This window comes from Zootoca vivipara, chromosome 5 (genome assembly GCF_965207765.1).
Source record: "Zootoca vivipara chromosome 5, rZooViv2.hap1.1, whole genome shotgun sequence".
Classification (NCBI taxonomy): domain Eukaryota; kingdom Metazoa; phylum Chordata; class Lepidosauria; order Squamata; family Lacertidae; genus Zootoca; species Zootoca vivipara.
In genome coordinates, this window is record NC_142588.1 from 35,807,506 (window position 1) to 35,821,316 (window position 13,811).

Here is a 13,811-nt window from a genome sequence, read left to right on the forward strand (position 1 = left end):
GAGGAGTGCCCAGAGCAGGGCTGCTTAACCCTTTTTCTGCCTCCCCCCCACAATTTCCTCCTATGGCATACCCTCCAATGAAAATAGGGACGTACTAAGGAAAAGTGGGACATTCCAGGATCAGATCAGAAACCAGATGGCTTCTGTAAATCCGGGTTTGTCCCTCGAAAATAGGGACACATATAAGTAGAACACCAGACAAGGGAGATGGATTTTTAACTGAAAGAAGAAAGGGTTAAGCAGCCTCCCCTCCCCTTTCCCCAGCCAGAGAGAGAGAGAGAGAGAGAGAGAGAGATCTCCCCCCATGTGTGTTTTAAAGTCAAATAAAGACTCATTGGACTCCATGTAGTAGTGTGAGCCTACGACTATTGTTTCTGAAATCACACACAAAACACTAATGAAAAAGTTCTAAAACTTAAAAGTTCATCAAAATGAAACTGAGTGTGAAGCTGCAAGGATGTTGCTCCTCCCAGCAATTACTTTCTAATCACAATTTTATCTACGTCCCAAGTACTCTATTTAGGTAAGTGGATTTCATTACCGCTATACCCACTCCAACTTTTTTTGACTTACGAAGGTGCCTTCGGAACGGATTAAATTCGTAAGTCGGGGCACCACTGTACTAATGTTCAAAACTCTGCATCCCTTTGGGTCATACACAAACAAGCAGTTTTGGTCAAAGCAGGTTTTTTTTGTTTTTTGTTTAAAAAGCACCTAACATGTTGTTGTTTTTAAAACGGCAGGACCAAAAAGCAGAAGGCCATTCCAAAGGAACGACAGCTCCTTAACAAAGGAGAATGGCAGCTCAATAAAGAAGAAGACGTCTAACTTCTAAGTAAGTTGTGTGCAAGCAAGTCAGGGATGCACCTGCACAATATATCTAAAGCACTTTAACAGTCACGTTTTGAATTTTGGGAACTATAGTTTGTTTGTTAAGGGTGCTAAGAATTGTTAAGAGACCTCTGTTTCCCTCGTAGAGTTATAGTTCCTTGGGAAGAAGGGTTGATTGTTAATCACTGTGGGAACTGTTGTTCAGTTCCCAGGGTCCTTTGGAGATACACCATCATTGTCTAAGTAGAATAGCAGTGCTTTTAATGCAGGGGTGGGTGTGGCCCAGGGTGGATGCTCAATAAACAGGACATATGGAGAATCCCAGTTTAAGCTTGAAAGTCAATGTCACTGGACAGAGACTGTGGGTTGGGTTGGGTTGGGTTGGGTTGAGGGAGAAGTTTCCAAGCAAATCCCAAGCTGTTTCCATGGAATTTTCTGTAAGCAGAACAACCTGGACCAGTTGAATGGAGTGATGTCCAGAGCTATGAATATTAAAGAAAAAGATTTACATGCCTTTTGCTATGAACATCAGTCTACAAAGTTCTCTAAACTGCAAGTAATTAAGGATCCTAACCGGGGGGGGGGGGGAACCAAAGAAAACAAAAACAGGCAAAAATTATATGTGCATTTTGCAATTATGCATCTTACATGCACAGTTGGAAGTGCTCCAGATAAGCACTACAAAACAGTGGAAGCACAGGTGGGGAAGTGGAATGTGTGAGAAAGTCAGGGGTACTGTAAGCAAAGCTCCTGAACTACAATGCATTAAATAACACCATCCTTTTACAGCACCCTTATGGATAGCAAAGTCGGAAGGCCCAAATGCCTCCTTCTATAAGCTCACATAAACCACTACTAACCACAGCTGTTTCCTAGACACCCAGAAGATGATGAGGGCAGGATGCATTGCAAGAGAGAAGCAGCAAACTCAAAACCAAGAACCAGAAATCGTGTCCTCCCTAAAAGAGGGCACGTGTTGTGGTGAGACCTCCTGTGTTGTGGGCGGGTAAGATTGGTTAGCCACAACACCCAATTGGTACGTCTCTCGGTGTTGGGTTCAATCTGGCCAATGGGGCGCAGTCCAGATGGATCGAGGGACCTATATATACCCATGCACGTGACCCAGAGCTTCCTCTTTCAGCGCCTGCATTCGGAACAGCAACAGCATGTCCTCTGTGCAGCTGAGAGAGAGAGAGATTTACCTTTGACGGATCGTCCTGGTGATTTCTTTCCGTTATTCCTTCTTTTTTCCTAAATTCATTCTAATTATTTTCTTTTCCCCTCCTTTGTTAATTTTAGTCCTTTCCCTTCCCTTCCCTTCCCTCTAGAGGGGCTTTCGCCCCACTGGGCCTTTGGCCCGATTGCTCCTGTTTGCGGAGCTTGCTGCTGCCCGTCTAACATCGCCTTTGGGCTCCTTTGCGCAGTGGCTTCTACTTAGTTCCCTAGAGGGGCTTTCGCCCACGGGGCTTTTGCCCCTGAGTGCTCCCTGTTTGCGGAGCTTGCCACTTCCCTCCTTAACATCACCCTTGGGCTCCTTGTGCAGTGGCTTCTAGTCTTGGTTCCAGCTGCAGCTGCAGCTTCGAGCGCTTTGAATTTATGCAGCATTGGGGCGATTTATGAGTTTCATTGTTGGATTGTTCTGTCCAGCTGATCGTTTTGTTATTTTTTTTGAGAGAGAGTTTTCTTTCTGTTGGATTGGTGAGTTTTGATGTCTGTTTTGCATAAAGACTGGTGGGGATAAGGCTTGGGTTCGCAGGCTGATGGAGGCAGAGAAGGAAACAGAGGAGGTGGGTCTCCCTTTTCTGCTCCAACTGCAGTCAGTTTGGAACGGAGAGCAAACCATCCAACCATCCTGAGGAGCCCCAGCAAAGGCTGAGGAGCACTTTGATCAGCTATGGAGGGAGGCTGAACAGGAGTTGACAGCAACTCAACAAGAGCCTTTGCAGATGGGAGCAGACTCATGCACATGCTTGCAATCCCAATATTTCCACAAGGCTTGCGAGTGAGCATGCCATGCCTCACATTTAAAAGCTTGGCGGGAGCAGCAGGAAAACCTGTTGAAACATCTCCACTGCTTCCATCCAGTTCTGAACTTCTTAATCCTGCTCCAGAACTCCTGAATTGTATCTCCTGCTGACAAGCCTGTTCCGCCACTTGCCTGAATAAAGATCTATTTCTTACTTCCAAAAAAGCCTCTGTTTGTGTGTTTTGGGCAGGAGCCAAGAGAAAAGGCCAGTCCCTCAGGTAGCTTTTTTTTTTTTTTTTTGCTACAATAGCTTCAAAATCTCAATTTGACACTATTAGTCAGGCTGATGAGCACATACTGTGACTCATATAAGTAGCATTACTCATTCCTTTCGGACCCTATGCAGCCAGAAATAGCCCAAGCTTCGCATGAGTCCGAACTACAGACGTCCATTGTTCTTCAATGGAAGCTAAATCATGCTGGGAGGAACGCTTGCAAAGCAGCATCTCTTTAACAGCCATCAAGAAAAATTAGCTCCAAATGGTTTTGGCTGAATGAAGTCACTGCTCCCCCTTTTGGCAGTGCAGTCCAACAACAGGAAATGTATCATTCTGATAGCCAAGACAGTATCCAGCAGGTGAATATTCAAAAGCAGTCAAAATCTTTCAAAAGTGGTAAGCAGGGTGGGGACTCCAGCTTGTTCCTTAGCCCTACACCTTTCCCATTTCCTCCATTCACCATTTTTAAATTAATGGATGGGAGGCACCAGCGATGGATGGAAAATCCAAAGACGTGGGCATCCCTTGACCTACCACCTCTTTTTCCTCCTGTTCACTGCTGAACATTCCCAAAGGAACAGGAGGAGGCAGCCCTATTTTTGCAGGTCCATTCATGACTTATAATCACTGAAGCAATAACTGCAGTACTATCAGAAACTCAGGTAAGGAATTCTTTTACTTGCCTACTGCACCAAGCACAAAGCCTGACTTGCAAGTTCCCCTTTAATTCTTCCCCAGGGAAGGTTCTGACCATCCCCTTCCATTGCCTTTTATAGGAAGCTCTCAATGCCCATATCTTGCCTCCCTTGTCGGACAGGCCTTTTGTCATAAGCTAGCTATTATTTTGTGAGAGTCCTCTCTTAAGAGAAGAGGAAGAAAGCAGTAAGCAGAGGACTGTGTCGAGAGGGGAGCATGGACCACAGGCTGTATGTTGATGATGCTCCCCTCTGCTCATTTCCCCCTCTCCTTCTTCTTCCCCATCTTACACCCTGTTATTATCGTACCTTGGAAGTCGAACGGAATCCGTTCCAGAAGTCCGTTCGACTTCCAAAACACTCGAAAACCAACTCACAGCTTCTGATTGGCTGCAGGAGCTTCCTGCAGCCAGTCAGAAGCTGTGGAAGCCCCGTCGGATATTTGGGTTCCAAAAGCACATTTGCAGACCAGAATAATCACTTCTGGGGGTGCGGTGTTCGGGAACCTAAATGTCTGAGTTCCAGGGCATTCGGGATCCAAGACATAAGCAGGAAGAGAGTTAATTTCCCTCCCTGCCCTCCAAGTGTAATTAGGCTCCTCTAAGAATATTGTGTCTCTAGAAAGCAAAGTTAATAATGGTAACAGAAGGGGGAGGAGAAGCAGTGTTTCCTTCCTAACACATATACCAGTCATTATGAAACACTGTGGTCTTTTTTTCTTTTTACCACTGGATAACTGCATTAAGTTAATGTCTCAAATCCACAAAACCCAAAATTTACAGGTGAGAGCTCTGACAGTAGCAACTTGAGCATTCCTCCCCCATTTTTCTATAGTGCATAAAGTAGAACTTGTGCTCTCACACAAACTGAAAGCTGTACTCATATCCTCTATAATGTATGAATTAGCTCTCAGCAGCTTTCAAAGCCACTTGGGTTTTGAAAGGGAAAAGGCCTAATTTCTACTGTAAATGAGAAATTGCTACTATCATTTGACAAAATATGCAGCTCTAAGCATGCTGCTTCCTACAAATTAAGTGGGATTTTTCTTTAGTGAACACATGTACCATTGCCATTCCAGAGAAGAAATGAAAGAAAAGCCAGAACATTGGACTCAGCCAGTAGTGCTGTGGTGAATGATTATCTGATTTTGTGGGCTACTGGTTATTTAAATTGTTTTAAGTTGTGCTTTTGGGATTTCAAAAGGAATTTGAAAGGGTTATTTATACATCTGTAGTAACAATCTCTAGCATGTTGGTTGCTGCTGCTGCTGTTGCTTTTTTGTCCATATAGAGCTTCTGAATTCAAATAAATAATATTATGTGCATGAAGGAACTGCAAGTGTATTTCTAGCTTCACATCACTGCAACACCTGATTCTAAATACCTGGAGGACTAGATGCCAGTTTTCACTAGACTCAAAATGTCTCCAAAAGACTGCAGGCAGATTTGGCACACTTTAGATTTGTCAGAATCTGGTTACGTAATAAAATACATCATAGAGGATAGGAGGAACAGAAAGGCTACAATGGATCAAGAATTTGAACGTGAAAATGCTGTGAATATTTTTTTTTCCTAATGCATTTCAAGTAAAAATACCTTATTTCATCCAAAATCATAATAACTGCCTTAGGGAGATTATTGTTTAGAAAAGCAAAGCTTAAAGAGACTGACTTGCCAAAAGACAAATACAACCCATTTCAGATAGATATTATTTTAACAGTTCAGGAGCAATAACAGTTAAAGGCATAAATAGGATTTCCAGAAGTCAACCTGAGAACGAGTGCAAGTAGGCAAGTATTTTCCCATACCCTCACAGCTCAAATTATATTTGCAAATGTCCTCTGAAACAGTCAACAAAGCAGTTGAAACATCAAAGAATTTCATCCATCTTGGTAAACGTTTTGATTAAAAAATATAAAATCTCAGGTGACCATGCAGGCTAGCTTTTGCTAAAGCAGACTTGTGGCAATTCACACATCCATCTTGGGTGGCATAGTTTAATTCAATTAAATTTAATGCAACTATTTTAGAGCAACTCAAAAATCCACAGGAGCCCATAAGTCTTCAATGAGCTGGAAGATTGCTTTATCTCAGCATTCTGTGTCAAGTCAGGTCAGATACTACAGTATAAGGCAGAAGTGGTGCATAACTAAGGAGTTTGGAGAAAATACAATGCTGGAGTAGCAGTGGCAGCTATCCCTTGGAGGGAGCCAAATGAGGCTTTGTTTTTTGTCCTCTCCTGACAGACCATGGTTAGAAACCTGAGTCAGTCTGTAGAACGAAATGGTGCAAATGTCCCAGAAGCCCTGCAAAAGCCATCTTGGTAGTCAATATAACCCTGGGACTAATTGGTGTGAGCTGTAACAGGAGATCATATATGCTTATCTGCTTGCTTTGAAGGCTGAGGTTTGGTTCAGTTCATTGGGAGAGGAGAGGCTTCTCATGCTGCTGGTCAGATAATCCCCTATCCAAGAGATGGAGGAGAAAGGGCCTTGAAGCAAGGGATGAGTTAATTGGACTATTGTTGCAAGTTTAGGTAGCACTTTAAAAAGTGCTACGAAGTTCCACTCACAGGACAGGACTTTCAGATCCTCTTCTTCCTGCAGCGCCCCTAATGTCTGCTCTGGAGTATTGGGGGGAACCTCCAGAACAGATTGAGGAGGGAGAGTGTGAGGGGCTTCAAGGGGCAGTAGATAAAGTGCAGGCAGAATCATGCTCACATGAAGCTGGATTTAGACCTAAAACAGTAGCAACACTAAATATTTGAGATGAACATTCGACATCAAAATCATAGAGGATTTTGAAGAGAATTTGTAGGAGGAATTTGGTTTCAGCCCTTGTTTTAGTAGTTCAATCTGATAGCGTAAGAATGTAGTTTGAGAGGAGCATATTTGGGGTCATATTGATATTTCTATGTTTATGTGCAGTAACAGTTGAAATGAAGTGCTATATTAAACAACTTGTTATAATAGAATCCATGAACTTGAATTACAGAGTTCACCAATATCACCTTTCCTTCCTACGCAATCTTCAGCTAAAGGATCTCTGCCAGCAAGAATGGCAAAGACCCCTGCCTGAAAATGCCGAGAGCTATCTTCCAGTCAAAATAGGAAGATCTGGATATGTCTCGGTGTTATTAATGTTCAGACGTCCACGCAATGTTTTCCGGTTAGTTCTAGGACACTGGAATCCGGTTTCATTTCGGATTCAAGCTATCTCTCTCTACATGAGCTAGCTCTGGTGCACTTTCCTAGTGCCCTGAATAATCTTACAGACAGTGGTTTGTTCTTTGGGGTTAGTGACGAGAGAGCTTAACCACAAGCCGAGGTTTGAACAACATAATAAGCCAGACCTAGATTTAGCTCATTGTGGTATGGCACTAAAAACATTTGTGGAGGAGCAAAGTGTTTGCATGTTCCTCTCTGGGAGCCTGCACATTCATGCAATCCCTGTAAGATATAGTTTGGTTTACCATGCTGTGCAAATGAGGTCAGTATAAGGCAGCTGTTTATATCATTGTAACCAGATTGCAAATACCTTTAAACCGAACTACTAAAAGTTTAGTTCCATTGTACAAATTGTCAGAAAATACAATTTTGTATACTATATTTAATCTGTTTCCATAGCTGACACTTTTTGTTTAATATACTGATTTGTGATGCCAAGAACACAGTAAAAGACCATTCAAATAGCTATTTGTGGAATGCTATAATTTTTAATTGATTGTCCTCTGGTTCAGGCTTTGTAGCAAATATTCAAAAGGCCACATGATTCTTCAGCTCAAATTCCTTGGCAAGTATTTTATATTTCAATCCAAATGTTATAAGGGTTGCTCAAAGTCGGAGAATTATGTTGAGAAGCAGCTATTATAAACTGTGTCCTTATAATGACTTCTGCTATTCAAGAATATGCAAGCCTGCAAATGTATAAGAATTACTAAAAATGTCTATTGTTCATTAATGAATTACACTAATTACAGCACAATTCAAAATGATCTAAAAATACACATCACAATTACTGTCACAAGAGAGGAGCTCATTTAAAGTGTTCATAGGCTATGATGAGAAGCATCTGAATTAACATCAGAGACATAAGTTATATTTCCTGTTTTGCTTTTGTATTGATGATAGAGCATTAATTATCCAACCATAGATATTTGCTCTGTACTATGAGGCTTCAATTATTCACCACTCTAAGAGGGAAGATATTCTTGAAGCTAAGGATTTTTTCTTGGAAACCTATGTAACCTGGAACATTGGAGTTACCTTTTCCTTATAGCCTCTCACTTGAGGAGAACACAGTAGGCTTTGGAAAATAAACTGTTGACTGAACTACACTGAACAAACCACAGAGATGGAAGCCATGAATGTTGCTGTCTGGCCCAAATTTGCAACTGGTGGCTGTGAATGTCTTTATCATGTACCAGTTAAGACTCAATATTATTGAATCCTGAGGTTGGTTCTCTAAATACATAGCAATAATTCCTAGAACAACATCAACTCTAGACAATGGGTGCTTTTAGACTGGTGCTATATTGCGGTGGGAGTCACTCATATATCAATAATTTACTGTTGATTGGAAAGTCCTGGGCAACAAATTCACTGCCCTCAAATATCAGATTTTTTTGAGATAAGGAAATGGCTGAAATTGGAAAGTGTGGGATGACATCTGCTTTGACGTCATCTAACCTCTCTGCAAACAAATCAGGATGGGTGCTCAATAAACAGGTCACCCGGAAGTGCTCTACACCAACCAAATTCCATTCATTTCAAATCAAATAGTCCAAATGCTTTTTTCTCATGTCCTCTTACCACAAATTTGTAACTAATTTAGTAAAATACTCTTTAGTTTATAAGTTGATGCAGACAATCAGATGCTTCTCTGAAGGTACTTTGGTCATCTGAATGGTTTCTAAGTGCCAATAGATTCTTAGCAATTCCCTTGCAAAGACATGCTGAGTATTCCTAAGCAAATTTTCAAGGCTTTGGAATACTGTAAAGGCACAGTTTTGACTTCTTGCAGCTCATTGCCCATCAATCAACTTCAGGTTATCTCTTCTTATGGTGAGACTACCTTTTAGACAACTCAGACTGCATGGAAGGACACAGTTTTCTGATCGTTTTGCCAGTACAAGTACACCCTCTCCACTCTGTTCAGGGGGTTCTACCTATGCCCAGAAAGGATTGGGGTGTGTGTATAGGAGGAAGTGAGTGGAGAAACCACATCATGCTAGCTGGAGCCCTTGCAGTGGTTTCCACTAGCATGCTGCGTTAGTTGAATCCACCAAGAATCACATCATGTATTTGGGAAACTATTGCTATTTAGGCATCCAGTGAAACTCATGAGGAGGGGAAAGCTAGCCAGTCAAGAAGTACTGGCTAATTTCATCAAAAGGCAAATGAAAACACATCTTAAAGTACAAATTGGGCAAAAATTAAATCTATGTTATTTAATTTCATATCATAAAGCACTGCACTATAAAGCAGAAGCCTTTATTATGATCACAATTTAACAAGGAACAGATTAAGTCAGATGTTACAGGGCCCATATAATAATAAGCTAGTGAAAGCAATAAAATTATACAGCAGAGACCAGCTTAGAAAAGACAAATATAGAGCAACACTGGCTAGTATTATAAGATGGAGGACAACCAAGCCCTGGCCAATCTTTTCTTATTTTCTGACACAGCTTTCTAGGAATAATTTCTCCGCATGGATCTATATTTTTTTTATTATAACTCAGAGGCTTCTAAAGTAATATGCCTCTGATTCCTTGAAATATTATGGTTGTTGTATATAGAGACCTACATATAACATAAATATATAATATAAATACAAGCACAGAAACAGAAATCTTAAACCTTGCCGTTCATTCAACTATATGTAGTAATTGCTCACACATTTGCAGAAGCCCTTTCTACAAAGACACCTCCTGACCTACATTTGAAAATGACAACAGCACATTTCTATATTACTGCAATTCTCCTGATTCAAAACCTATGTTTCTTTGTAAAAAAAAATGTAGCTTGTAAAATTATCTTAAAAGGAAAGTTGGTTGCTTAATTGCCTGCAACAACATTCTTTACAAAATCACAAAAAATCCATATGTCTCTTATATCAGACATCCACCTAGAAGCTGGAAAACCATTCAATTCTACATATAATCTAAAAGAGAAGTCATGATTGTAGTAGTAGTAGTAGTAGTAGTAGTAGTAGTTAATATTGTTGTTGTGTTGTCATAGTTGTATTGTACCACACCCATCTGACTGGGTTGCCCAGCTACTTCTGGGCAGCTTCCAACACACCAAAGGAACACACCAAAATATCAGACATTAAAAACAACAGGGCCTTCAGATGTCTGCAAAAAGCCATATGATTGTTTATCTCTTTGACATTTGACAGGAGGGCATTCCACAGGGTGGGTGCAACTACCGAGAAGGCCCTCTGCCTGGTCCCCTGCAACAACACTTCTCAAAATGTGGGAACTGCCAGAAGGCCCTCAGAGCTGGACCTCAGTGTCCTGGCTGAACGATGGAGGGCGGTACTGAATCAAAACAGGTATTTTTAACTAACCAACTGCTTTAGTCCAACACAGGCAAATATGTCCATCAAGTAATTTATGTAAATGTGATTATATAGAGAGAGGGACATAGAGATTCTTGGAGGGCAGAAAGGATTGAGAGCCTATGAGAAGTACTCACTTCTTCATCATCATCATCATTATGGTGTACACTAATATGCAGTAGCTGAGCACCAAATTTTAAATGCACGAAGCAACCATAATTAGAGGTATTTAAAATAAAATACTAAAATACAAAATAAAATTAAAAAAACTAAAATCTAACCATCTTCAGTGGATTTAATTGGAAGACTATGTATTGTAATGCTGAATACTTTGGTCTCTGACAGTGCCAAAAAACTTAAAAAATCATCATCATCCTTCAAAAAGGTTGGGAGGGAAAGGACTAATTAGAAATGTACGACATTCTAGTGCTTTAAGAATATTTTAATTTTCCACAGTATATGCCCATTTTCTGTGTAAAATGAAAAAGATTATTTGGTATTGTTTGGCTTAGTTAGCAGTAATAGTTAGCATTATTGAATTATATTAGATACTTCTGGAGTTGTGCCTCTGATGCTAATTATGTCCTTAGTTAGAAAAATCCCAGAATAATTTTAGACAGGTATTAAACCAATACTTTCAAGTTGTGATACTGCAAAAATAGTGCTGCATTGTTACCATGCTGATTTATTGTTGTTGCCTCAAACTTACAAAATGATAGTTACAAAGAAATCTAATTGAAGCTATCTTTTCAATAAAACTATCTTTTCAACTCTAACAGGAACTGAATTTGGTGAACACAGTTTGCTGGGTCTTTGCAACCTGAAATAATCTGCTGCTTTAATAACCTTACTGTGGCATGTGAAACTGGCAATTATTCATTTTACCATGAACTACTGAGTGGGGAACATTATAATGAATCACAAATTGAGTAACTCTGGTTCTCAGGAAAAACATTGCTTCTCATTTCCGATGGAGCACTCAGGGCTTCTACTGAACGTTACTTTCTCTTCTTCCATTACACAGATTTTAAAGGCCTTGTAATGAACTTAGAAAGTATTTTAAGCAGCAGATAACCAATGATGTGACTAAATACAGATTGTTCCATGTGCATCTCTGAATAGAGAATTTTTATATAAATGTTATATGGCCATAGAGCAGATTGCACTTCCTCAAGGTAGAATGTAAATTGGAATCATTTTTTTTGCAGAGGTGGGCATGCTACATTGAATCTGCCTACGTTTATAGTTATTGGGAAATTGCCAAATGGTGCAGGCAGCTCTGGGCTCTCTGTCCAAATTCTGATTATGTTGAAAGCTCTCCCAAAATCCTGATACAATAGCTGCAATAATCAAGCCCATTAGCTAGAAATAGACTTGTTGGCATTAACTTGCCCCAGTAGCCATTCAATGGAGCTCTTAACTAGCCAAAGAAAGTACTCTATAAGCAAATGAAAATCTTAAGTTGTACTACTCCTACCCACCTCTCTTCTCAGCATGCTGCAGTTGATTCAGGAAGTCAAGCTTTGTTTCCAGTTATGTCTGGACCAGGAAACTATGGTTGCAGTCTTAGAACAAGCTGGATTTTAAACCAATTCAAAAAATGGCTTAGGATCTTGCTTTGTTTTGAACCAGAGTTTTCCAGTTTGGACATAAGCAGGAACTATTGCTAACTGAAGACACTGTGGGTTCCTTTGGGAGTAAAGGCAGGAGGGAGTGGATGGTGTGAAGATGAAACAGGTGAGCACAAGGCTTGGTGTTCAAGCTAGACATCTGTCTAGATTTCCTTACTAATTGCCACCACCGAAACAAGTGGTTACTTGGGGCTTATCCACACTTAGATTTCCTCTGCTCTTTACAGGCATAGTCTGCATTTCCAGGCTCCATGGCTGAGTGTCTTGATGCTCTGGAGCTTTCTCCAGCTCAGTCTCTTTACAGCTGAATTAGAGCAAACAGCAATCCATGTAAAAACCCAAATAGCTGTTTACTCCGATTCAACTTTAAAGAGTGAGGTTTTGCAGGGAAAGATTTGGAGCAGAAACGGGTATTGCTTGGACACGGAGCTTTAAAATGCAGACTTGTGACTGTGAAGGGTGGGGCAAATGGTTAAGTGTGGACAAGCCACCAATTACGTACATTTTATCCCCCAGATGGCAAGAAGTTTCTGTTACTGCACCAAAGTCTACGAGTTGTGTGTGTGTGCCTTGCTCCTCCACACTCACACAGATGTATGCCTGAATCACACATTTCTGCATATTTCAAACAATATAATATAAGACACATTGCCTGAAGTCATCTCACAACCCGATGGACTACACAGAAAGAGGATATATTCTTCATATTTAGTGCAAGTTTTGAAACAACAACAACAACATATCAAGGTTTGAAAATATTTCCACAATTTCCAAAGATAACAGGAATGTTTACATTACATGTTTAGCTTTGAAGGATTCAAAGCTTTAAGCTGTGGAGTGTATCTTACAGCACTTATAATGATCCATACCTGAGCAATGGCTGCTTTGGATAAGAAGGCTGGTCACTGTTTTGGGCGGTCTGAGGCTTTTTCGTGACTTGCTTATAAATATTCCTTGCAGTCACTCCAATCCACAGCATTGTAGAGAGTGTAGAATAATGCAACACTATGCCAACCTACAATGAAACAGTGTCAGTTAATAAGAATCAACAAATAGTTGCAAAAATAAGACACCGTTCTGTTGCACATGTATATATATATATATATATATACACATACAAGCATGCTGGAACATTTGCAAAGTGAAATGATTTTGTGGTAGCTTTAATAACTTATTTGTTTTTCCCTGATTCATAATTGCCCATACCTGAGAAAATAAGTAAGTTTTTTTATCAAACAGAACACACAAAATGAGCAAAAGTTTCATTAGGCATTTTCTTACGGAGAAGGGCGAGTACAAGCTCAGCTTGGGACACTTTTTAAACATTATACAATTATTACTTTATTGGAGGTTTCCCAGCTTAACCGTCAGATAAAGTTTCAGAGGTCACATGCAACCCATGTTGATGGCTCGTAATACTTTTCTAGTAAATGACATCTCTTTCTGCATATGCAGCCCTCACAGGCCCTTTTCTTGCTGTGTTCTATCGCAGAGAAAACGAAAGGTTGGGTGGACACAGGAGATAATGCTCCCCCAGGACCCTGTGGATATACCCACGAGAGGGCTATCCCCTTTTGTGGAGGATAATAGATTTTACAACCACTCAGAAACATGACTGTGAAAACTACTCCCTTCATGGGCACAGTTCATGCTTGAATTTAAGCCTCTTGAATTAAACTTGAATTGATTCGCTAAGCTTTGCTGGCAAGCGGATAATAGACCTGCTACTGTTTCGCTAATTATGCTGCATGTAATGCAAATTAAATGTATAGGGTCAATGAAAAAGCAAGCTCCTTCTGTAGTTTTATACTATTAACATTCAATTTAGCCTGCTGGAGAGATTGGAGT

At 40.4% G+C, this 13,811-nt stretch overlaps 1 protein-coding gene across 3 annotated transcripts in view; it reads right to left on the reverse strand.

Annotated features, from left to right (window-relative positions):
- ADGRA1 (adhesion G protein-coupled receptor A1) overlaps nucleotides 1-13,811 on the reverse strand; it is a 301,516-nt gene that overhangs the window by 27,563 nt on the left and 260,142 nt on the right. For all 3 annotated transcript variants that reach the window (XM_088670391.1, XM_035137651.3, XM_035137652.3), the window contains one exon: nucleotides 12,833-12,978. In XM_088670391.1, coding sequence (XP_088526517.1) covers nucleotides 12,833-12,978 — 146 coding nt within the window. The remainder of the gene's footprint in view (nucleotides 1-12,832; nucleotides 12,979-13,811) is intronic.